At 43.6% G+C, this 23,523-nt stretch overlaps 1 protein-coding gene across 5 annotated transcripts in view; it reads right to left on the bottom strand.

Annotated features, from left to right (window-relative positions):
* Window positions 1–23,523, bottom strand: part of MEIOB (meiosis specific with OB-fold) — a 28,112-nt gene that overhangs the window by 3,186 nt on the left and 1,403 nt on the right. Inside the window, exons 1-13 of one of the 5 annotated variants that reach the window (XM_086691601.1) lie at window positions 21,472–21,541; window positions 19,903–19,960; window positions 17,411–17,542; window positions 16,169–16,259; window positions 15,667–15,739; window positions 13,406–13,601; window positions 10,231–10,331; window positions 9,285–9,337; window positions 9,095–9,190; window positions 5,280–5,381; window positions 4,570–4,723; window positions 1,513–1,696; window positions 718–804 (exon numbers count right to left, since the gene is read on the bottom strand). In XM_086691601.1, coding sequence (XP_086547727.1) covers window positions 718–804; window positions 1,513–1,696; window positions 4,570–4,723; window positions 5,280–5,381; window positions 9,095–9,190; window positions 9,285–9,337; window positions 10,231–10,331; window positions 13,406–13,601; window positions 15,667–15,739; window positions 16,169–16,259; window positions 17,411–17,479 — 1,206 coding nt within the window. In that variant the 5' untranslated portion in view covers window positions 17,480–17,542; window positions 19,903–19,960; window positions 21,472–21,541. Of the gene's footprint in view, window positions 1–717; window positions 805–1,512; window positions 1,697–4,569; window positions 4,724–5,279; window positions 5,382–9,094; window positions 9,191–9,284; window positions 9,338–10,230; window positions 10,332–13,405; window positions 13,602–15,666; window positions 15,740–16,168; window positions 16,260–17,410; window positions 19,032–19,767; window positions 19,961–21,471; window positions 22,777–23,523 lie in introns of those variants that run through there. The other 4 variants (XM_086691599.1, XM_086691600.1, XM_086691602.1 and 1 more) reach the window with 4 other exon arrangements.

Here is a 23,523-nt window from a genome sequence, read left to right as displayed (position 1 = left end):
CAAGTAGCAGTATTTCTTGGTCCCATTTTCCGCATTTGCAAAACAACAGGAGTTTGTCTCAGTCCCCTTTCCCCTTTAATACTAAGATTCTGTGACACCACCCCCTCCCCCCAAGGCTGCGGCCCTGCTCTGGTTAGAGCAGCAGGATCACAGCGTTTTAGAGGGTCACAGAGGCTGAGTGGCGGGATTAGAGTTCAAACCCGGAGACTGTGTAGCCCCCCGCAGCCACGCATGTGACCGTGCCATCCAATTCTGCTTACTGAATTGAGGGGCACCGCCACACAGCTGGGGCAGGGCGAGGACCAGCTTTGACAGCCCAGTGCACTGCCTTGGAGTTAACCTAACAGATAGTGTCTTTGTTGGTCTATTTCTTTCTCTCTTTCTTTTAAAGATCCTATTTTTAAGTAATCTCTACACCCAACGTGGGCCTTGAACTCAGAACCCTGAGATGAAGAATCCCACCCTCCACCGACTGGGCCAGCCAGGCACCCCTTGCTGGTCTATTTCTTTGGTGTCCTGTGGAGTCCCTTTATACTTTACGGGGGAAAAAAAAAAAAAAAACAGATGACTTGCATTGTTTCCACAGTAGCCAAGTCCTTCTGCACATGTGGAATTGGGCATTAAAAATAACAAATTCCCGAACTTTCTAGGTCTTACTCTAGGATTTTCTTATTACTTGAATATATAGAGTGACATAGTACTGTAAAATATACTAACTTTTAAGTAAAGTTTGCTTCTCTCCAGAAGAAATTGCCACTTCAGCGCTGTTTTCTGTTCATCCGTCATTGTAAGAAACTCATTCACCTGGTTAAAACGATCAAACACACATTTCCGAAGTCTGTATAAATAACTCATCTTGACAGCAACGTGGAGCTTCACTTTGCTCACTTGACTGGGATTTTATTCACACAAGTGACAGCTCAACTCTCTAAATGGAGGAGAGGTCAGAAAGGCTCTGAAGGAAACCCCTGAAGGGAGTCAGGTGGCTCAGTCCAGAAAACTCCCTTTCACAAACTAGAAACCGCTTGGGACCGAGGTTTAATGGTAAACTTCAGGAGCGGGTTCTCACCATAAAAAACACATGCCTGTCATCGAGCCCACACGCCCCTAAGTATCTGCTGCCGTCCCGTGGAGGCCACCGTGTGCGCTGACTGCATCGGGCTCACTTTGCACAGCTGGTCGTGGCGCGTCGCCAAACCCTCCTTCTGTCTCACCACCGATCGGCACCCCCCAATGCGCTGTTCTGCCCACTGTGACTACAGAGAAGGTCTTTCTCCACTGCAGCCAACAGCCTCCAACACTATTCCCAGCAGCGAGATTAGCGGTGATTGGCAAACGTGCAATTATTTCTTCACTAAAGCAATGTGTGTTTCCATCAAGACTGATTTTTCCCCCAGACCTCTTTATTAATGACTTAATTTCTATCAAATGTCCACTGAAATAACCTATGTTTGGGGGAAGAGAATTCAATCTGGAATTATTTCTAAACACGTGTTCCTTTCTGCTACTTACCGTGCAGCCTAAAGTCTCCTCTGCAACACCTCCCGTGAGGCTGCAGGCATGGAGGGTGCCTGTGTGGTCAGTGACATCAATTAGCAAGTGGAAGCTGAGAAAAACAGATTTAAGTTCCAAAGAATCTCGGTGGCAAGTAGGGCAGGTGCCGGATGCTTCCTTCATAACGTATCCACAGCCCGAGCTGAAAAGAAACAAAGACAGTGATAACAGGTGAGGGTGTAAATGACCAACCTGATCTCTAGCTGAAGAACCACGTTCCCTTAAAAGTCTAAACCAGAGTAAGGACTTCCGGAGCCCTTAGAGCAATGCAATGCCAGACGGACGGGCGAAGCAGGCAACACCACAATTTGCGCTCAATCCCATTTTCCACTGCCCTGCATCCCCCTGCTGGGGCTCCTTCACCCCTTCCCTTCTGCAGACAGCGGCAGGACCGGCTCTCAGCCCTGGAAATCTGTCACGGCCTATTCCTTGACACTGTAGGTACGTCTGTCTAGTCTCCCTGGCTCAGGCCGCTGAGGGCAAGGATCATGTCCTGTCCCCGGAAAGCCCGGGTTCGACAAATGCTCACATGATGCTTCTGTACTAGGCCTCCACATGTTGACAGAAAAATCCTAGGGGTGGTCAAGTTCACACCCTGAATGCTGTTAGTACTGCCAGGAGCCCACTCTTCTCTCTTTCGGGGAATTACATGCTGTTCCATATGTTTGGAGCAGTCTGCTTTAGCCACTTGGAACAGAAAGACCGACTCAAGTTTCTCAAGTGGAGGGGCGATCTGAAGACGGTGCTTTCTTGTCTGGGCACGTATCACTTTTAAGCTAAATTTCAGATGCTTTTCCTCATGTATCAATATTAAAGATGTAGGAAAAAATGAGAAAGACATTAAAATTTTCAAAAAGTTTTTGAAAAATATTTTTCAAAAAGTAAACACCTGACATACATCGCCACCTCCACACTGGTTTTTTTTCAACTTTAACATCAAATCATAAAATGTTTTTAAAATCCATAGATCAGTATCCTGACTGTGGTGGTAGATACACAAAGCTACACATGTAATAAAACTACATAGAACTTCACACACACACACACAAATGACTGCATGTCAGTCTGGTGAAATTTGAATAAAAATCATCAGATTGAATTAATATCAATACCCTGGCTACGATACAATACTATAGTTTCATAAAATGTTACCATCGGAGGGAAGTGGAGAAAGTGTCCATGGATTCTCTTTATTAGTTCTTATAACTCCATGTGAGTCTACAACTATCTCAATAAAATTTTCAATTACAAAAATTCATAGTAACGTCCTAGATGTTTCTTGCTAAGCATCTTTTGGCTAAGATTATTAAATCTACTGGGGTTTGCTTTTGTACAATAACTTTGACCTAGGAGAGGCTAGAAATCATATTTACCATGTGGCTGAAAATAATTTTTTTCAAGAGAGAGAGACGAGGGAGGGCAGAAAGGAGGGAGGGAGGGAGGGAGGGAGAGGGAGAGGGGGAGAGGGGGAGAGAGAGAGAGAGAGAGAGAGAGAGAGAGAGAGAGAGAGAGAGAGAGAGAGAGAGAGAGAAATACCACAAGGAGCAGAGACAAAGAGAAGTAGGGCTCGAGCTCATGAACCATGAGATCATGACCAGAGCTGAAGTCAGATGCTTAACCGACTGAGCCACTCAGGCGCCCACAGCTGAAAAGAATTTTTTTTAAATGCTAAGGGCATCTGAGTGGCACAGTCTGTTGAGTGTCTGACTCTTGATCTAGACTCAGGTTGTGACCTCGCGGTTTGTGAGTTTGAGTCCCAAGTCGGGCTCTGTGCTGAGGGTGTGGAGCCTGCTTGGGATTCTGTCTCTCCTTTGCCCTGCCCCTCCCCCATTTGTGGGTATGCACACGTGCTCTCTCTCTCTCAAAAATAAACAAGGAAAAATTTTAAATGCTGTCACTTGTCATCTCAGTTCAAAGTTTCTGGCAGTATTATATCTTTTTATTTTGTGACTACAGAAACACAGCAAATCAAATTTTACCTTAAAAGACAATTATAGGGGCACCTGAGTGGCTCAGTCGGTTAAGCAGCTGACTCTTGATTTTGGCTCAGTCATGATTTCATGGTCATGAATGGAGCCCCACATCACGCTGAGCATGGAGCCTGCTGGATTCTCTCTCCCTCTCTCCCTGCCTCTCTCCCTTGCTCTCTCTCTCTCTCTCTCTCAAAATAAATAAACATTAAAAAAGAGAGAGAGAGAGACAGAGAAAGCTTGGGCGCCTGGGTGGCTGGGTTGGTTGAGCGGTCTGACTTCAGCTCAGGTCATGATCTCACGGTTTGTGGGTCTGAGCCCCGTGTTGGGCTGAGCTCTCAGCACAGAGCCCGCTTTGGAGCCTCTGCCCTCCCCTCTCTGCTCCGCCTCCATTTTTGCATGCTCTACCTCTCTCTCAAAAATAAATATTTTAAAAAAAGGAAATTTTTGCCCGGCTAGCTCAGTCGGTAGAGCATGAGACTTTTAAAAAAAGGAACTTTTTGTTTAAAGGCAGTTATAGGGGCACCTGGCTGGCTCAGTGGAGTGTGCAACTCTTGACCTCAGGATTATGGGTTTGAGCCCCACACTGGGTATAGGGATTACTTAAAATCTTTTTTTAAAGGCAATTATTGGGGCACGTGGGTGGCTCAGTTGGTTAAGCATCTGACTTCAGTTGAGGTCATGATCTCGCGGCTTGTGAGTTCGAGCCCCACGTCAGGCACTGTGCTCAGAGCGTGGAGCCTGCTTGGGATTCTGTGTCTCCCCCTCTCTCTGCCCCCCACTCATTCACTCACTCACTCTCTCTCTCTCTCTCTCCAAAGTAAATAAACATTTAAAAAAATTAAGGCAATTATAATCTTTCAATCTAAGTAGTCTGTCTTGGAAATTTAAGTATGGGTTATTCATTTATACCTTTCGTTCAAATATATAACCACTGTTATTTCAAAGAATATCTTTAACTTTCATAGGGCTTAAAATTTATTAACGTTAGTTGGTCTTTATTTCTTACAAGAATGACTTTGCTGACAGTAATATGTCTGCTTACCATCGGTGTCGAACAACAGTTGTGGTTGCACCATCAATGTTCAGTGTAGAAATGTGAGCATAAAGAATCCCGTAGAAAGGGTCAGCTTTCCCTTCATTCTTCAAAGCTTTTACCTTTAATTGTTCAACTGTATAGACATCAACTATTGCGTTTACTAAAAATAAAAAGTAATTAACAGCTCTCTATGTATTCGAAGAACTCCAAAAGATTATATCCAAATAGAAAAACTATAAAGTTCAAATGAGAACGTGTAACAGGTTCAGTTAAGTAACAGAAAAATTATTATATCTGCTATATTAAACCTGATTATATAAATGGACATAACAGCCAAAAAAAAGCAAAAAAAAAAAAAAGGAAAAGAATGGGAATTTTAATTCATTTTATTTCATTGAAGACTTTCTGGTCATCAGAAGACACCAGTAAAAGCGTGGGAAGGCAAGCCTCAGAGTGGGGCTTGCTAGCAATCTTAGAGGATGAAAAGGACTCCTATCTACATACATAAATAATTCGTAAAAGTAAGAAAAAGACAGTCAACTCAAGTTTTTAGCTCCCATGAGATTGGCAAAAGGTTTTAGAAACCTCTAAAAGTTTTATACAACCTTTGAGAAAGTGGAAATATAGCAGTTACAGAATAAGAATATGGTATCTTTTACTGTGTAAAACAAAGTACTTCCTTTTAAAAATCCAAATAACATTTAAAGGTCGCTTACAATTTATGGAATCTTTCAGATAACTGTCGATTTCACCATCCAGAGGATTTGTTTCTTTATTCTCTCTTATAAAATTCAACAGGATGTTAGCTTCTGGTGTATCTTAAATCGAAAATGCACAATAAATGAAAAACAATGGATCACTTTTTAGATAACTGCAAGTGATCCAAAATGATTTTCAATAAGTAAAGGCATATGAAAACATAAATAGGATATTGTGCAGCCATCAGCAGTCTATTCAGTGAAGAGATGTAGACCAGACATCATTGTTAAAGGGCAGCTTACAAAACTACGTGGAACAATTTCCTTTAAATTAAATATATATATATATATATATATATATATACATACACACCTACACACACACACACATATGCAAGGTTATCTGGAAGAGTATGTATCAAAGAAATGATTCCCTTGTAAAATAGTAGGAGTATAGGTGTTGTTTTCCCTTTTTGCTTTTAGTATTTTCTGAATTTTATATGCATTTCTTTTCTGATCAGAAAAAAATCTTTTAAGTTTATTTGAAAGTCTTGCTCCTCGACTTGCAATACAAGTATTCTCAGGAATAGTCAGAGTGTGTACCAGAAGGTTTCCATGTGACCCCGACACCTTCAGCCCAAGCCCCCAACCTCCAACACCTGACGGCCTTTCAGCCCTCCCTGACCGACTCCCAACACTCTGTAGACCTGCCATTGTGGGGGGGCCCCTCCCCACTGAGCCCCGGGGCAGAGGCAGGCACTTCTCCCTAGTTCCTGTTCAACCAGGAGTCCTATCACTGAGCTTTCACAGAACCATCCTGAAATTCCTTGTGAGCAGGGCTTCTGCCTTTCCAGCCCTGAGGCTCTCATACCCAGTACAGTGACTGTCCTTTCACTCATGTGACCATCCACCCATCATGTCCGGCCTTGTTCCAGAAAGGACTCACGTCATCTCAGTGCTTGGCAAATAAAAGGCATTCAACAGATATTTGTGAGTGAGTGAGTGAATGAATGCATGTTTCAGAACCACGGACGGAACTGCGGCACTGGAGACAGGGGAAGGGGCTGGACCGAGGTCACAGAAATCCAACCACGCCCCCCCCCACCCCCTACCCCCCTGCAGGTGCGGCTATGAAGATCCCTGCCGACGACAAGGTTCTCAGGCCTGTGTGGTGGACACTCACAGGGCAGAGAAAGCCATAAGCAAAGCTAGGATGACAGTTTAAGCCAGTAGAGGTTTTTAATTTCTACTTGGCTGGTATAGCCCAGGAAATTAGAAATAAGGGTGATTGGGGCGCCTGGGTTGCGCAGTCGGTTAAGCGTCCGACTTCAGCCAGGTCACGATCTCGCAGTCCGTGAGTTCGAGCCCCGCGTCGGGCTCTGGGCTGATGGCTCGGAGCCTGGAGCCTGTTTCCGATTCTGTGTCTCCCTCTCTCTCTGCCCCTCCCCTGTTCATGCTCTGTCTCTCTCTGTCCCAAAAATAAATAAAAACGTTGAAAAAAATTTAAAAAAAAAAAAAAAGAAATAAGGGTGATTAAATATGCACATGAGGCGCGCCTGGGTGGCTGAGTTGGTTAAGTGACCGACTTCAGCCCAGGTCATGATCTTGTGGTTCGTGGGTTCGAGCCCTGCGTCGGGCTCTGTGCTGACAGCTCAGAGCCTGGAGCCTGCTTCAGATTCTGTGTCTCCCTCTCTCTCTGCCCCTCCCGTGCTCACGTTCTATCTGTCTCAAAACAAACAAACATTGAAATTTTTTTTGAAATATTCACATGAAAATTCACACACCCTCCTGAGTACTCTCCTTTTCTCTTTGAGAAACAGGTGTCTATTCTAGTGATGCTGGCATTGCTCAAACACTTTGACATTTCACCTTTGCATCTGTTTTCAGAATCAAATAGACAACATCCGTTGAATATGTGTCTCATTAACTTAGCTTTGAGTTTTGTCCTAGTGAGCTTGATAACCTTTTCCAACAGACAAACCCAAATGTCTTTTAGAAATTTTCCCAGGCCTAATTTACCCTTAAAGGATGGAGATTTCTTAATCATTGACATTATTCTGTATAATACTATTAAAACTATTAATATTGATCAATTATTAAAAAATAATAAACCATAGTATTCCTCTCAAGGAAAGAAATGGAAAGAAAAGGAACCAAAGCATGCAGTCTTGTCTTAAATGTTGAGAATAGATCACAGTTGTGCCACCATCGATTTATAAAAAGCAGCTAGAGCGATCCTTTTAGTTCATAGAAAATGCCACCCTCTGCTCCAAATCCTGACCTCGTTCTCCTTCCCTATGACCTCTCATTAGCCTATAAAGCCTTCTTGAGACCCACCCTCCCCTCCGACCTTGACACCTCCTCCTGCCTGTGCTCCGTCAGCTGCAGCCACACTGGCCTCCTTGCTGTTCTACCCACAAGCAGGCTCCCTCCAGCCTCTGGGCCTTTGCACTGGCTGCTCCTTTGCCTGGCGCTCTTTCCTGTGGTTAACCCTCTCACTGCCTCACCACGTCTCTGCTCAAATGTCACCGTCCCAAGGAGGCCAACCTTCCCTATACCCACCATGTCATTCTGGCCCCTCCTGACCCCATCCCTCTTTTTCTTCTTAAATACTTCATAATCCACAGATGTGTTATCTTTGTTGTTTCTTATCTCTCTCTCCTGCTAGACCGTGAGCATCACGCGGGCAGAGACATTTGTGTTTTGTCACTGGACCCCAGGAGAATTCCTGGCACACAGCATGTGCACAGCAGATGAGATCTCAACGAAGCCAAGCCAGGGCACATCACGTCACCTTCCACGACACCACTTTCAGGGACACGGCGTCCCTGGGCAGATGTGCAAGGTCCAGTGCACTTATGGAGACAACAGAGTCTTGTCGCTTTAGGTCATACTTTAAAAAATTCTGCTAATGGTTTGCTCAAAGACAGAAAATTGCTTTATAATTCCCGGTCAGTGTCGATGCTCTGTTAGCGGCCGGCAGAGTGAGCTGCTGTTCGAGAAGGAACGCTGTCGTATTTACATCTTCCTGAGATTGTGAAGGGTCATTCCGGCTCTGGTGCCAGGCTAAGCATTCTATCTGCAGTGCAAAGTGCTCTGAGGGTCCTTAAAGGCGCCAACCCCTCACGTCTCCCCAGATCCCGCTCCCCAGACTGCATGCTGGAATAAACTGTGACTGCTTTCAACATCCACGCCCGTGGGCCTTAGGGGTATTTCATTCATGCTATGAACTAATGATACTACGTATATGTTCTCAGTACTCCAGCATGAAATTATTTGAATATAGTAAAACTGAATTTATTTTTAAAACAGAAATTTAGGGGGCGCCTGGGTGGCGCAGTCGGTTAAGCGTCCGACTTCAGCCAGGTCACGATCTCACGGTCCGGGAGTTCGAGCCCCGTGTCAGGCTCTGGGCTGATGGCTCGGAGCCTGGAGCCTGGTTCCAATTCTGTGTCTCCCTCTCTCTCTGCCCCTCCCCCGTTCATGCTCTGTCTCTCTCTGTCCCAAAAATAAACGTTGAAAAAAATAAAGAAATAAATAAAATAAAACAGAAATTTAGGTAATCCAATCAATAGCATTGATTTCTCAGAAATCATTACAAGGGATGATACTCTAAAAATGAATCTAGTTTTTCACATTTCTTTAGTAAAGACAGCAAAGAGATAGCTTGCTGCAAATTTAAGAAATATAAATGTAAAGCAGATAAAGCAGTTTTCACTTTTAATTCAAATGAAATCCAAGCATTGTTTTCATTCTTAAATATACTGCACAAATACTGAAATGTGTCAGACAGACATTTCCAAAGGGATAAGAAATTTCAGATAGCCTTTTACCTGGATTAGTTGTAATAATGGTTTTTGAGATTACTGTTGCTGTCATGCAGTTCCGAAATTTGTCAAAACTTATTCTTACATCTGAGGCAAATATTACTGTTTAGGGGGAAAAAGCCATTTTAAAATTATTATGTGTGTGGGGGGGAATAAAAAATGACAAACAGTGAACACAATCATCACAGTATCATACCTGTTTCTCGTGGCATCCAGCTCTGTGCAACTAGAATAGATTCATTATCCCAACTGCATATTTTTAAAAAGAAGCAAAAGTCAAATACATTAGGGAAAACTGGCAGTGACCACTTTATTTACCAAAAAAAGAATGTCCTAATGGCTGGAGTTAACGATTCCCCAAGTTATCAAGGCACAAGTTAAGGATGCTGGCTTCTCCTGCATTTTGCAGGATACACGGTCTATTTCACAAAGCATTTAACAACTGCGTCATAAATCATTCCTTTGATACTATTCATCTTTAACAACTTCTGCCCCGTCAATTCCATCTTTGCCCACCACTTAGGTCACTCCAGGCGAGTTAGAACTGAGTCACTACAAATTGAAAGCCTTTAAAGTCTCTCTGTCAGACCATTAAGAGAGGGTTCCCACATTGGATAAACTGTTCAGGGGACCTGATGGGTTGAAGGCCTGTTTCACATTAATGGTTTTTGTGGTGTTTTTTTTTTTTTTTTTTTTTGGTGCCCTGGCTTCTGGAGTCTAGATGATGCCACGTCCTACCCTACGGTGCCCCAGGTGCAGCCTGGGACAACACTTGCTTTTCTACCAACTTCCCACAGCCTGACTCCAGGACGCTACCCAGGCAATCAGGGAAAATCTGGCTGGTTTATTACCAATGGGACCAAATAAATCATTGTTTGTTATAAAGCAGAGAACAAGAACGAACCAGTCACAGTGGAGTCCATCTAAACAATCCCGTGCTGCCTAAAGATCTCATTTTAAGTTAATCTTACAGCACAGAGTGTAACAAGTCAATGTACAAGAGCAAAGTCTCCAATAATTATTTCTCTCCAGTCATTACCCCTCTCCTACTATGAAATCCATCATCTTTTTGGTGAAACAAAAGCATTCTGTCTTGGTGATAACAGCAGGGATTTCAGTTTGGAACAGATGTGGGAGGTTACCATGTCATTGTAAAAGAAGACTCCGTCTCATCATAGAGTTTCACCTCACACCTCTGGCCTTTTCTTCGGTCTGAAGTTGTAAAGTATTTTGGTTCTCCAACCTCAGGAATTGAAGGAAATAATTATTCTTCACCTATAGTTGTAGAGGTACTTAAATGTTTGTTAATGGAAGTACTCAAATCTTTATCTTTTAAATATCAAATTAAAATATCAAAATAGAATCACTACTATATACTTGGTGATTTTAAAAGAATCTTCTATCTAGGGGTCATCTGAATGGCTCAGTGCAGCCTGCTTGGGATTCTCTCTCTGTCTCTGTCTCTCTGTCTCTGTCTCTCTCTCTCTCTCACACACACACACACACACAGACACACACACACACACACACATTTTTAGAAAGCATCTTCTGGGGTGCCTGGGTGGCTCAGTCAGCTAAACGTCCGGCTTCGGTTCAGGTCATGATCTCACCGTTCGGGAGTTTGAGCCCCACATCAGGCTCCGTGCTGACAGCTCAGAGCCTGGAGTCTGCTTCAGATTCTGAGTCTCCTGCTCTCTGCCCCTACCTCTCCCCCCCTCTCAAAAATAAGCAAACATTAAAAAAAATTTTTTTAACATCTTTTATCTAAACTAGGTATATTTAGCTGAAGTTATAAGTTACACACTTTGATTAAAGAGAGATACAGAAATATGTGCTTTAAGACTATGGGATGTTTTCAACGTGTCAAAAACCACGCTCCAAGACAAGCCCCTGGGTGGCATCTAGGTGGACTCACTGAGGATAGAAAGTATATTTTCAACACCCTGTGATCCCCGTGGCTTGGCTCAGAGCCTGGCATGGAGTGTATGTGACTGAATGAGCTCAGTCTTCCAAGGCCTCAGCAACCTCTTCTTGCTAGCACAGGTATGGTATCAATGCCTTCTTTGCCGCCTCCATAGGGATAAGGTGGTGAGGACCAAATGAGGGACGTATGGGAGGGCACTTTGACCCCCACCTCGTTTGACCCACATTGCGGATAAGAAGATCACGGAAGTGGAGGTAAGCTCAGGGGCGCTTCTGTCCCCCCAGGGAGTTCTCAAATTTAAGAGCAGGCCCCTCTGACAGCCGCACAGCAGTGGCCCAAGCATGGGCGGTCAGCCGGCTGCTCCTTAAGCTGCTGTCACCACTGCCATCTCCTGGCAGGGCTGAGCTCCAGAGGAAGGAGCTGAGGAAAGACACAGCTGCCAGCAATAGAGCAGGATCTAGAAGGAAAGTCGGAGGAAAGGACAGCCCGAGGAGGACAGAGGTCTGCCGTACCACCGCACACAAGAGAATTGCAGGAAAAGGCCTCTAAAGTGAAGAGACAGAGGTAAGAAAGAAGAGAGAAAGGGTTAAACAAAAATGTGAAGAAAAGGAAATGAAAGAGGGATGGAAGCAAAATGGCAGAAGAAAGAATGGGAAAACAAAGAGGTAACATCATCCTAGAAAAGAGAGTACCAGACCCACGGCGGTTAAGCAGGAAAAGCTGTTGCAGGCTTCTGTTTATACTCGATACAGAGTTTTAGAGAATTCTTACTACATTGTAATATAATGGCATTATATGGAATTGCAGGGAAATTGAGATCATATTTCGCCTTTACCTAAGAAGCTAAAATTGCCCAGGGCGCCTGGGTGGCTCAATTCGTTAAAGGTCTGACTTAGGCTCAGGTCATGATCTCAGGGTTCATAAGTTCAAGCCCTGTGTTGGGCTCTGTGCTGACAGCTCAGAGCTGGAGCCTGCTTCAGATTCTGTGTCTCCCTCTCTCTGTCTCTCTCTCTCTCTCTCAAAAATAAGTAAACATTGAAAAAAAAAAGTTTTAACAAGATAAATTACCCAGAAAGGGATCTCTCCAATTTTAAAAAAAATTTTTAAATGTTTATTTGTTTTTGAGAGAGAGAGACAGAGCATGAGTGGGGCAGGGGCAGGGGCAGAGAGAGGGAGACAGAATCGAAAGCAGGCTCCAGGCTCTGAGCTGTCAGCACAGAGCCTGATGCGGGGCTTGAACTCAGGAGCTGTGAGATCATGACCCGAGCCAAAGTCGGATGCTTAACTGACTGAGCCACCAAGGCACCGCTTCAATATTTTCATATAGGGTATTTATTCCTCTGATCTGAATTATATCGAGGGCTTACTATGTGGCAGGCACTGTGCTAGGCTGGGGCTAAGGTGGACAGCAAAGCAGACGTGGCTTCACCATCACAGGTCTGTCAACAGGGAGAATCAACCCTGTCATTTAATACAGAAAAGCAATGAGCAATTACTTACAACACTATCTACATTATCTTCAATACCCAGGGCTATTTCATATATATACATATACATATACATATACATATACATATACATATACATATACATATACATATACATATATATAGATGGTCTTTGACTATCATCACTATATATGATGAGGAATTGGTCTTGCTCCTTTCATCTTCTTCATGAGCTTTTTTTAGTGAAACTTTTTTTTTTTTTTGGTAGGCTTCACACCCAGCACAGAGTAGCTTAAACTCATGACCCTGAGATTATGACCTGAGCTGAGATCAAGAGTCAGATGCTTAATTCACTGAGCCACCCAGGGGCCCTGAAACCTTACTTTTGAGATCTCTCTCTAAATGCCTGCCAAGTGACTAGTTTGACCAACAGTTTGAAACTCACTGCAGCAACTGTGAGAGAGAGATGATGATGTGCCATTGGTGAGGGGCTCCGCAGCACCCCACGATGCCTGCATTAGGTCACAGACCGGCCACACAGTGGATATTCTCACCCCCATCTCAGGATATCACAAGCACATACGCGAATGGACGACATGAGTTTTCCAACTTCCACTCCTTCAGGAGACTTCCTGCAGATCTTCAAGTCAATGAATTTACCCTTTCCATTCGTGTCTTTATTTAACCCAAGTATGAAAAGCTCTCGTACAGTTAGTAGATCACTTATGAGTGTGCTGCATTTCACACTCAAATATGATTTTCTTTTGCTACTCACTCACAGATAAAATGCTACTTTGATGTTGATGAGAACTTGTACCATTTTCTGAATTCAAGTGACTATGGATCAAGAAAATTTACTCCAACTGGTTAATACTTTCCAAACAGAAATGCAGTGATAGGACTCCCTGCCAAAGAGAGGTTGGCTTTGTTGAGGCTTTAACTCACCGACCTCACAGCTGCAAGCACGTTAATAATCTTTCCATCCAGACTGTGTCCATTTGCAACAATATCACCCAGTGAATAGTAATCACGAGACTCTTTAATAGGTAAGTATATCAGAGCAAGGAGCTTGGTGTCCACTTCATAACTGGAACAAACTTTTACGGTGGAGTGATTCTCACTGAGCAATAGTTTACAGTTGCTAAATTGTAAACACACAAATAGTTAATATCAAGTGACTTTCTAGTAGAAAAATATTTCCAGGTTCACATTAAATTATCTTTTTGCTTGTGACTTAGACTATATCAAGACAATTTATACCCTCAGAAACAGTGAAAAATGTTGTACAATATTTTTTGTCTAAAATGTATTTTCATTAAGAAAATGTTCTGATGACCAATCCGTGCCCGAGTTGTAAGCATACGAGTTTCTGACCTTGCCCAAAACTCTGAGCTTCTGTTTTGTTCTCTGTGAAATGTCAGGGTGGGGGTGTCCCATCATTGCCATCTCTTGACACCCCCTGCCCTGCCTGCATCAGGACCGTGCATAGACTTCCTCCAATGATGCTTTCTGTGGAACAGATGCCCAACATCTACATACTGAACTTGAATTGAGGTGCGCTCCCCGTGCAGCCAATCAACTCCCAAGTCCCTTCTGGGAGCCTCTGTCCAGCCCTCTAACCCAGGCCCTCTTCCCATACCCCCCCTACTTCTGCAGGGTTTTATCTTATCACTTCTCGCCCCAACTACTGCCTTGTCTCCTAAGCTTCCTTCCCCGCTCAGGTAGCTGAAGTGATGTTCCTCGACCACAAATATGAACATATTCTTTCCCAGCTCAAAGACCTTCTGGGCTAGCCATCGCCAGAGAATGAAGTTGGTAGGCAGGCAGGCAGAGCTGCCTGTGAGGTTTCTCTGCTCTTCTCTCCAGCTTTCCCTCCCACTGCTCCCTGCCCTTGCCCTGTATTCCAGCCACATCAGATACTAGATGATGAGAGTGACACGTACACCTGCACCCGCACTAGTTTTTAGACTAAATATAGTCAAATAGCAACAGTTTCCTATGCTTCAACCTACTATTAATTGTTCTGGAAAATGCCAGGAGGTTTCATGCTTGTTCCCTCTACCAAAAATGCTCTTCCTCCTGGCCCTCCCTCCATCCATTCATCCGTTCATTCCATAAATATCTGCCGAGAGCTATTATGTGCCAAACCCTAGTCTAGGCAGAGGGAATACAGTGGTAAGAAGACGGACAAGACCTTTGATCTCATGGAGCTCACAGGTATGAGTGGGGGACAGACAGCAATGAATCATTTCAGATCGCAGGTTATGATGATAAGGGCAAAGGGCGAGGTCCCAGTGAGGGACTGGCAGGGCCACTAACACAAAGCAAATGGAGAAGGCCTAAGGAGGTGGCGTTCAAGTGGACACTTCACTGAGGAGAAGGAGCAAACGCCCAAAGCAGATGAGAGGAGACTGCTCTGTGCAGAGGGAAGTGAAATGCATGTGGTGTCGGTGCACGGAGCCCAGTGTGTTCAGAAAGTGGAAAGAGATCTGTGTGGCTGCACAGAAACGAGAACTGGGGTCTGGTATATGACGAGGACAGAATGGAAGGGGGGAGGGTATGTGTGTAGTGGGACTCTGTCCCACTGACAGCCCTGTACCAGCCTCACCTTTCTCTGGAGAACCGTCCTCCATCAGAAATGCCAGCAGCGGGGAATGGAACGCCGCCGGTGGCCTGCGAACACGGGGCCCGAAGCCCACTGCCCTTCCTTCAGGGGTGCCACTCACGTTCCAGAGCTCCCTCCTGGCTCCGGTCGAGCCGCCTCTCTGCTCTACCCTGACCCTATTGTTACAGGCGGCCCCTGACAGCCACCACCTGCACACAAAAGCTCCTCCTGGCTCTGCTTCCAGACAACACGAACTAAGAGAGTAAGGCATGTACCAGAGTCGTACCTTTTTGCTATGACACATATACTGGACTTACAAGATTTAGCTCTCCTTCCTGTTGCTCAGCTTTAATGTGACTAGAGTCAAATTTGTCTAAATCTAAGCACGAGAATAAAAGTAACAAAGCCAGTTTTCATGTACTCCTGTATCAACGTCCATTACTTCACAATCAAAGGTAAATACTGTGAGGAAGAACTAAACTTCTAATTTCCAGGCTGAAGCCTCTACCCTCAGTAAGCCCTCTGCTAACCTGACGCACAGGCACTTAACAGCGACGGCCACGCTCGCACAAAGGTGTTGACTCTGTGCTGGAATATTTACCCAGGAGTTGCCGGGCTGAATTTTTCTTCTCTTTCTAATTCCTTTCGTTGGATGAGAGGATTTTCAATGATCACTACAAGAGGAGGAAAAGATACTATCACAGAAGAGTAACTACATAAATAAAGAACAGGTGTTCCTAACAACGAACATTACAATGTTATTTCTAACTTGTGAGTCAGTGTTACACATCCTTCATGGTCCTTTTCTTATGGCACGGTGAGGCACAGAAGCCCAGGGTTTGGCCATCAATTTGATCCCAGATGACATTTCTTATGTTTTGGGTTTCAGTCCCAACTGATGACCTGCATTAACGTTGCTTTGTTGACTAGTCACTCTCCACATGTGATCTGGTCATGACTGGCCCTTCCGTAAATCCTATACTTTAAGTGAACTTCACCCCATTCACTGTCGCCCTGGGAAACGAGAGCCTTGGGGCAGAAAGAGCGATACAAAATCCGCCTCCTGATTTCAGTTCCACAGCTCATCGGCTTTATGACCTAACATTTTAGGGCTTCTGTTTCCTCATTGTGGTCTACATGAGACCTCTCTGTGCCGTTTCGCGAATTCCTCACGCAACCACTCCATGATGATCCCTTTTTACAAATAAAGAAGGCACAGAGGTTAAATAACTTTCTTAGGTTTTATATCTAGAAAGTAGTAGAGCTAGGCTTACACTTGTTGATCCAAAATTTGTAATCTTTTCACTCCACCACACTGAGATCCTACTTAGCTTTATCATTATCGTCAGCCTTGATGCTTTCAGAATCCCTTATCTCATTCACCCTCACACCCATCCACATATGGTTTAAAACCAAAATATATCTTGAGCTCCACATAACTAACGTACCGGCATTCATCCAAGAAATGTTTCTCACTGTCCTGGGCCCTGTGAAGTTTGCACAGTTTTCTGCCTTCAGAGTCCACATGTTATCACTCAGTTACAGCGACACTACAAACAACGCTGCCAGCTCACAAGACAAGGGAATAAATGTACGAGTAGGTGCTAAGCCACAGGAACACGTAGTACCCTGCTGGATGCCGCAGCGCTGGAGAGGAATAGTTCAATTTTGTGCGCTACTCTTCCCCTCTTTTTCCTACCACGAAAGAGGGCTGGTGTACGTGTTGTCTCCCGCACGAGGCTGGAGCTGCCACCCACCGGATGACAAAGTTCTGCACTGACACCAGGCGCACAACCTCATTTAACACTCACGAGAATCTACAGGGCACTAATGCATAGTCGAGGCTCAACAAGGTTAAGAAATTTCCTCAAAGCCATGATGTAAATAAGGGTTGGAACCAGGATTTGAACCCAGATCTGTTTCCAGAGTCCTTGTTTTTTAGTACAGTACACTGGCCCATCAGAGGGATCCTGGGATGGGCAAAGGATACCAAAGACTTGGTATTTGAATCTGAAAGCAAAGCTTCTTAAAGTCCCATTAAAATTCAAACATTATGTTTTATCAAAAGCTACCTGGCAGCCTTATCATGTTTGCGGAAAGACAAATGGCTATCCCTACAACAGGTATTGATGCAAACTCAAAAAGGAAAGAAACCAAAGATCGTAAAGCTACCTGATAAAAATACGGGAGTATCACATTAATGGATTTCAAGCAATGAAAAGCTGCACGCCTTCCTTCTGATAAGGTTCTTGAGAATTAGGAACCGTGTTTTATTTTGGCTCCCTCAAATACATCACAGGAATAATAGTCTAACAGAAACAGTTTAAGAACCAATGCCCACTTACCACACTCTCCAATCCTGAAGCTGTCAGAAAGAGATCTGATGTAGCCTTCGCTGCCCCAGGACGCTGCATTTACAAAATGGGCTGGTGAGTCCCGAATGGTAAAACTGAAAGTGTACCTCTCGGATCCAACATCTAAGGGAAACCAATGCTTTCATGTTTCAAATGAAAACTCTTAAGTTTGAATAAACAGGATTATTATGATAACAAACATACTCAAACACATGGTAAAAATATTATTTCAGATACAAATTCTACGATGTTATGCCTGTATGAATCTCAAAGCTGCCAGTCGGTAACTCTCCTCACGACTGACCCCTCTGTTCTCTTTCCCCAGTTATCTGTGGATTTCGAGGGAAATGACACATAGGCTTGAACCATACAGATAGTAGCTTAGGTTCTGCAATTTCTCTCTTACTGATATTATTTTAAACTAAGTCGTAATTCAGATCTAAATTACTTCAAATAAATAAATGCGTGCTACCAAATGCGCCACTAGGGGTCAGCAGGAACATCTTTTCCCCCTGAAATAAAATTTCTTCCCTGCTTTTTTGCTGATTAAAAAAGCAATACAACCATGGGATGCCTGGGTGGCTCCGGACGGTAGAATAACCAATTCTTGATTTTGGCTCAGGTCAAGATCCCAGGGTTGTGGGATAGAGCCCCGCGTCAGGCTGTGGAACCTGCCTGGGATTTTCTCTCTGTCCCTCTCCTAAACTCACTCTCACTAAAACAATTTTTTTTTTTTTTTTTTTTTTAAAAAGTAGGGCACCTGGGCGGCTCAGTCAGTTAAGCAACTGACTTTGGCTCAGGTCACGGTCTCATGGTTGGTTCGTTGAGTTCCAGCGCCATGTCAAGCCGTGTGCTGACAATTTGGAGCCTGGAGCCTGCTTCAGATTCTGTCTCCCTCTCTCTCTGCCCAACACCCACCCCCCCCCAAAAAAATAAACATTAAAAAAAATGTTTTTAAATACAACCTAACATACATGTATAAATTACAGGTATCTACCAAACTGTTATTAGCATTTACCTTCGGGAAGGAGACTAGGTTCAGAAGAGCTGGGGGCTGAATTAAAAAGTTCATTTTTCAACTATATAACCTTCTGTAACTGCTTGAATTTTTAGTGAAAACATATTAATACATGTGTAATGTTTCCTTAAAGTCAGTAAGCACGCCTTGTCTCCAAAAGGAGTTTTGTGCATATACGCATAAAAAGTAGTCAAACACCACAGGAACAGCTCTCTACCCTCACAGTCTGATAGGTAAAAATTGTATTTCACTGTTGTGATTTTAGCAAATGTTTAAATACTGACATTTTTCTAATTCATGTATTTTAAGTTATTCCTTTTAGAGCTTAGAAAACAGATATATGGATTTGCTCAAACTATTCAAATGATAATTCTATCTAATTAATCATGATGAAATAAGTGAAGGTGTAAGCAAGCATGGGTGCAAAATGACATCTTCATTATTTACATCAAACCTAAGAATACCGCATGAAATACAGATGCCTGAGGGGCTCAGTCGGTTGAGCGTCTGACTTCGGCTCAGGTCATGATCTCACAGTCTGCGAGTTCAAGCCCCTCCTCGGGCTCTGAGCTGAGCGCTCGGAGCCTGGAGCCTGCTTCCGATTCTGTGTCTCCCTCTTTCTCTGTCCCCCCCCCAACTCACGCTCTGTCTCTCTCCCTGTCTCAAAAATAAATAAACGTTAAAAAAAATTTTTTTTTTAATTCCATGAAATGAAAGCTACCATGAGTCAAAAAAAGATAGGCATAATTACTCAGGTGATTCAAACAAAATTTCTGTCTAATGAGAGCTCTGACCTCCCTCCAGCGGTCCAGAAGCACTGAGACTGCAACCTTTAACACGCAGCACTGATGTTTGAAAAGCTAACAGTAATGCGTCGCTAGTTTTGGCGTTTTATACGGTATTGTTCTGTGTCACCTACAATAGTTTGAAAACGAGTTGATTTTGAAAATCTAATTTTAGTCTTGGATTATGTTTTCATAGTCCTAAAAGCTTTACACAGGTCAAACAACTCAGTGGGAACCACTAAAACCAAAGGTAACTGTATTTTCCGCATACAAAAAATGGATTTTTTCCACTGGGTCGTCTGGTTGAATAAATATGCAGATGTGCTGCTGGACTTCTCTCCCTCAACACGACTCTATCATGACACATCCGTGCTCAAAACCCCTGTCCTTTGTCATGTTCTGTCTTAGCTGTACCTGTGTATGTGCACCTCTGAGGCTGCGAGTGATCGTTAAGGTAGAGTCCTTACTATGGCCACACAGCTGTACATGTCATTAAAAATGATTTTAACGTCCTTCCACATATGGCCTTAAATCAAGTACTTTACCATACAATAGAGAGCATGGCCATTGCCCTCAAGGAGTTCAATGGGCGTGAGAGGTTCAATAACTTAAATATACTTTGTTGCAGTCATAAGCCACACTTGATGAAAAATGAAGCAAAGAGTCAACCAGAACTCAGCTTTTTCTGTCTGGAAAGCCTTTGACATCTGTTTTCCCAATAACTATACCAATTATTTTCTGAAAAACAAAAGGGTTATAGAAGACAAATATTAAACACAGATGTAGATGGTAAATTTAATTTCATGGACTTGTTATATTTTACTGGCTCTAACAAACATTTTTGACTAGGAGCCATTTAAATATATTTACTCCAGACAAACATCTAAAAGAACTTCATAAATGTTCAATTCCACGAGGAATAGTACGAAGCAATAAGACAGTTAAGTGCCACTGCAAATATAATCATTTAATACTTAGCAAGTTTCTACTGTATATACAGTTTTATTTGCCACGGTCTTCAAAGCTTTCCTTAATATAGGACTTTCTAACAAGCCACATAAAATTGCTTAGCTTTGTAATCCAAACATGCTAAACGGTAATATAAATTTGATTGTAACAAAACTTGTATATTAATGCTAATACATCTATGTTCTGAAGTCCCAGATCTTAACCTTAAAGATATTAACATCTCCCTAAACATTTTAACGTTCTCTTTAGTGACTACCAAAGAAAAATTGAAAAAGTACTTTAAGAAATAAAAATGTTTTCCTGAAAAGATAAATCTAAACTTACATTACTAATTCTAGCAGCTGATTTTAACCCTGCAATAATCTGTTACATTTAAAATATGTTCAAACTTTCAAGACTACCACATTCTAGCTGAGCTATTAACTAGTCTCACTACATTTAGACACACTGCTATTTCTTAAATTCCATATGCATGCAGATCTCACCAAATTGTGTTGTAAAAATACACCTAATGGAAATATCGAGTACAACTTTCTAACCGATGAGGAAATTAACAAATAGCTTACCTTTCAAGAAACACTATAACAGCAACAATTATTTTTTAACATTAACAAACTTCTCATTACACATTATTACAGTTACAAGTAAATTTAATCCCATTTTGAGAAACCGGGTTTGTAAATGCCAGATATAAACAACAGATTTGCTAGGACAGGGAAGGTAAGGGGGTGTGATTACCTTACGATAATAGGATTCCATCTAGATTTTGTTTGACTAAATAAGTCTTCATATATTTGAAATGATGGACTCCCCCTGCAGCCCTTCAGTAAAAAATGAATTTTCACATAATATTTCACAACTATATCTGTCGTGTACCTTTAGGTCATAAAAGGAGCCTACTGATAAGTATTTAAATGTGTAACTTAAGTACAGTTTGGTCAGAGAATAGATCTTGCTGAGTAAAAATGTTTTAATTTTATTATGCTAAATTGGAGCTGTTAGTAAATATTTAATTAAAACAATACAACTAAACTTGATTATTTTGAACCATTGCTAATCATACCTACAATGTCCTACCCTCTGACCAAAAGAGAGCCTAATTTTCACGTCGCTGACATAAATTCAAAGCGGTTTAGGGGTACCTAATATCTAATAATGGTACTGATGCAGTGAGTGTCTTGTCAATTATATAAGCACATGTCAAGTCAATAATGTTGATGGAATATAATGTTACCAAATAGTTTCATTAGAGACCCAAACCACTAGATCTTAAAACCTACCAGGTTAGCCATATTTGGATACAGATCTGCAAGTGCCGTGAAGGTCTTTGATGCAAAGGAGTTGGCCATTCTTTTACCTACATTTTAGAAAACATAACTTGAATGCATAAAATAACTGAAAAAGCCATGAAAAGTGCCAATAAAAAATCGTCTAGGAAAGCCTCAGATATTTTATTCAGTCTTTGGGAAAAGCTTCTATTTTAACAGCGATACGTAAGTCAGTACAGATCAAACCTGTAAAAAACATGTTTCAAAAAGTCCTTTTACAGTTTTGAATGATATAGTTAGGTTGTAATTTTTAACTTTCACTTCCCCAAAACATGTAAATTTAGCAATTTTTGAGCACCCTGCAAGTTTAGAGTTTCAGGTAAAGATGATTCAATGGGACAGTTGCAGACTTAAATATTTATTAGCATAAATCCTACTTTTGGAAATACAGCAAACTCTGTTGGTAAATACCTCAAATCTGGTTACACTGTGTGTGGGAGAGGTAGTGTTTTACCCGCATCTCTAGATGGGAAGCTCCATGAGGGAAGGATGGCACCTCAGAGATTTTCATGAGTGTATTTCAAGGCTACCTTGCACCTAAAAAGCACTCAATATCAAATGGATGATATCAAAATATCGGATGGTGGCCCCTCCCTCAGGGTCATCACTCACTGTACTGTAAGAGGTTTCAGTGTAGCAACCTTTGTCAGCTGCACCAAACTGGTAGATGTATTCGATTTCACTTATTTACTCAACACGTGCAGGTTGTGTCTGATCTGCCACAGGCCCTGCATCAGGACGGGCAGGGCTGGGAGCTGGTCCCTCACCCAGGAGCCTCAGAGCAGCAGTGAAAACAGAGGGTCAGATGCAGGACTGGATGTGTACAGCCTCAGGGCCACGGATCCAGATCCCTGGCAAGGGTAGAGGGAACACGGTGGCAATGCCACGGGGCACAGCCGTGGAGCGCCTGCTCCGAGCTGGCTCTACGCTACAGACATCAGACACAGCATGACAATCTCGGGCTGCCCTACCCCCCATCTCCCAAATTCCCCTTCCTGAGCTCTGGGCCCTCCTCCCACTTTCACAGGGCAACCTTCTGGGGCGCCTGGCTGGCTCAGGCAGTAGAACATGCGAATCCTGGTCTTGGCGTTGTGAGCTCAAGCCCCATGTTGGGTGTAGAGATTACTTTTAAAAAATAAAAAGGCAAACTCGGTCAATGAAAGATGATCTCTAAAAACAAAATCGTCGGGGTGCCTGGGGGGCTCAGTCGGTTGAGCCTCTGACTTCGGCTCGGGTCACGATCTCGCAGTTCGTGAGTTCGAGCCCTGGTCGGGCTCTGTGCTGACGGCTGGGAGCCTGGAGCCTGCTTCCGAGTCTGTCTCCCTCTCTCTCTGACCCTCCCCCACTCGTGCTCTGTCTGTGTCTCCCTCAAAAATAAACATTTAAAAATTAACAATAAATAAACAAAAGCAACTAAGAAAAATAAAAGGCAACCTCCCTCCGGCCCCTTGTTTCAGGCCTGGTGAGGGCATGGCTGGGCCCTGGGCCCCACTGCTGGCTCCAAGGCGTCTGGCTCACAGCCGGACCCTCAGGACAAACCCTACCAACCCTCTGAATTTGAGGCCATCGTCCCCAATTCTGAGCAGGCCACAGTCAGCCGATTTGAGGCCTAGGATGACAGTCAGGAGCAGAGGGGGGGACGGGCCCTTGCCACACACCCCGCTGACTTTTTTCTCCGAGCCCAGAAGGGGTGTGTTACTGGGGAAGCCTGGGTGCCAGGGGCGGTCCGGTGGAGCCGGCCTCAGACTGGGCCGCCACCAAATCCTGTCCTTCGAGGCACTGATCCCAAACCGCCCGGGCCCGGCCCTGCGCATTCTCCCAACTGCCTCCTGAATCCGCTGGCTTCCGCTGCCCCCCTGACCTCCCCCATCCCTCTCTGCCTCCCCCATCCCTCCCACGCCCTGCCCTGCACCACAACCCTGACCTCCCTGACCTCCATACCCCTCTCTGCCTCCCCCTCCCTCCTCCATCCCCCTGACCTCCTTACCCCTCTCTGCCTCCCCC

Source organism: Puma concolor, chromosome E3 (assembly GCF_028749965.1).
Source record: "Puma concolor isolate L17-30 chromosome E3, mPumCon1.1.hap2, whole genome shotgun sequence".
Classification (NCBI taxonomy): domain Eukaryota; kingdom Metazoa; phylum Chordata; class Mammalia; order Carnivora; family Felidae; genus Puma; species Puma concolor.
The sequence above is the reverse complement of the archived record's forward strand: the minus strand, read 5'-3'. Positions and strand labels throughout refer to the sequence as shown.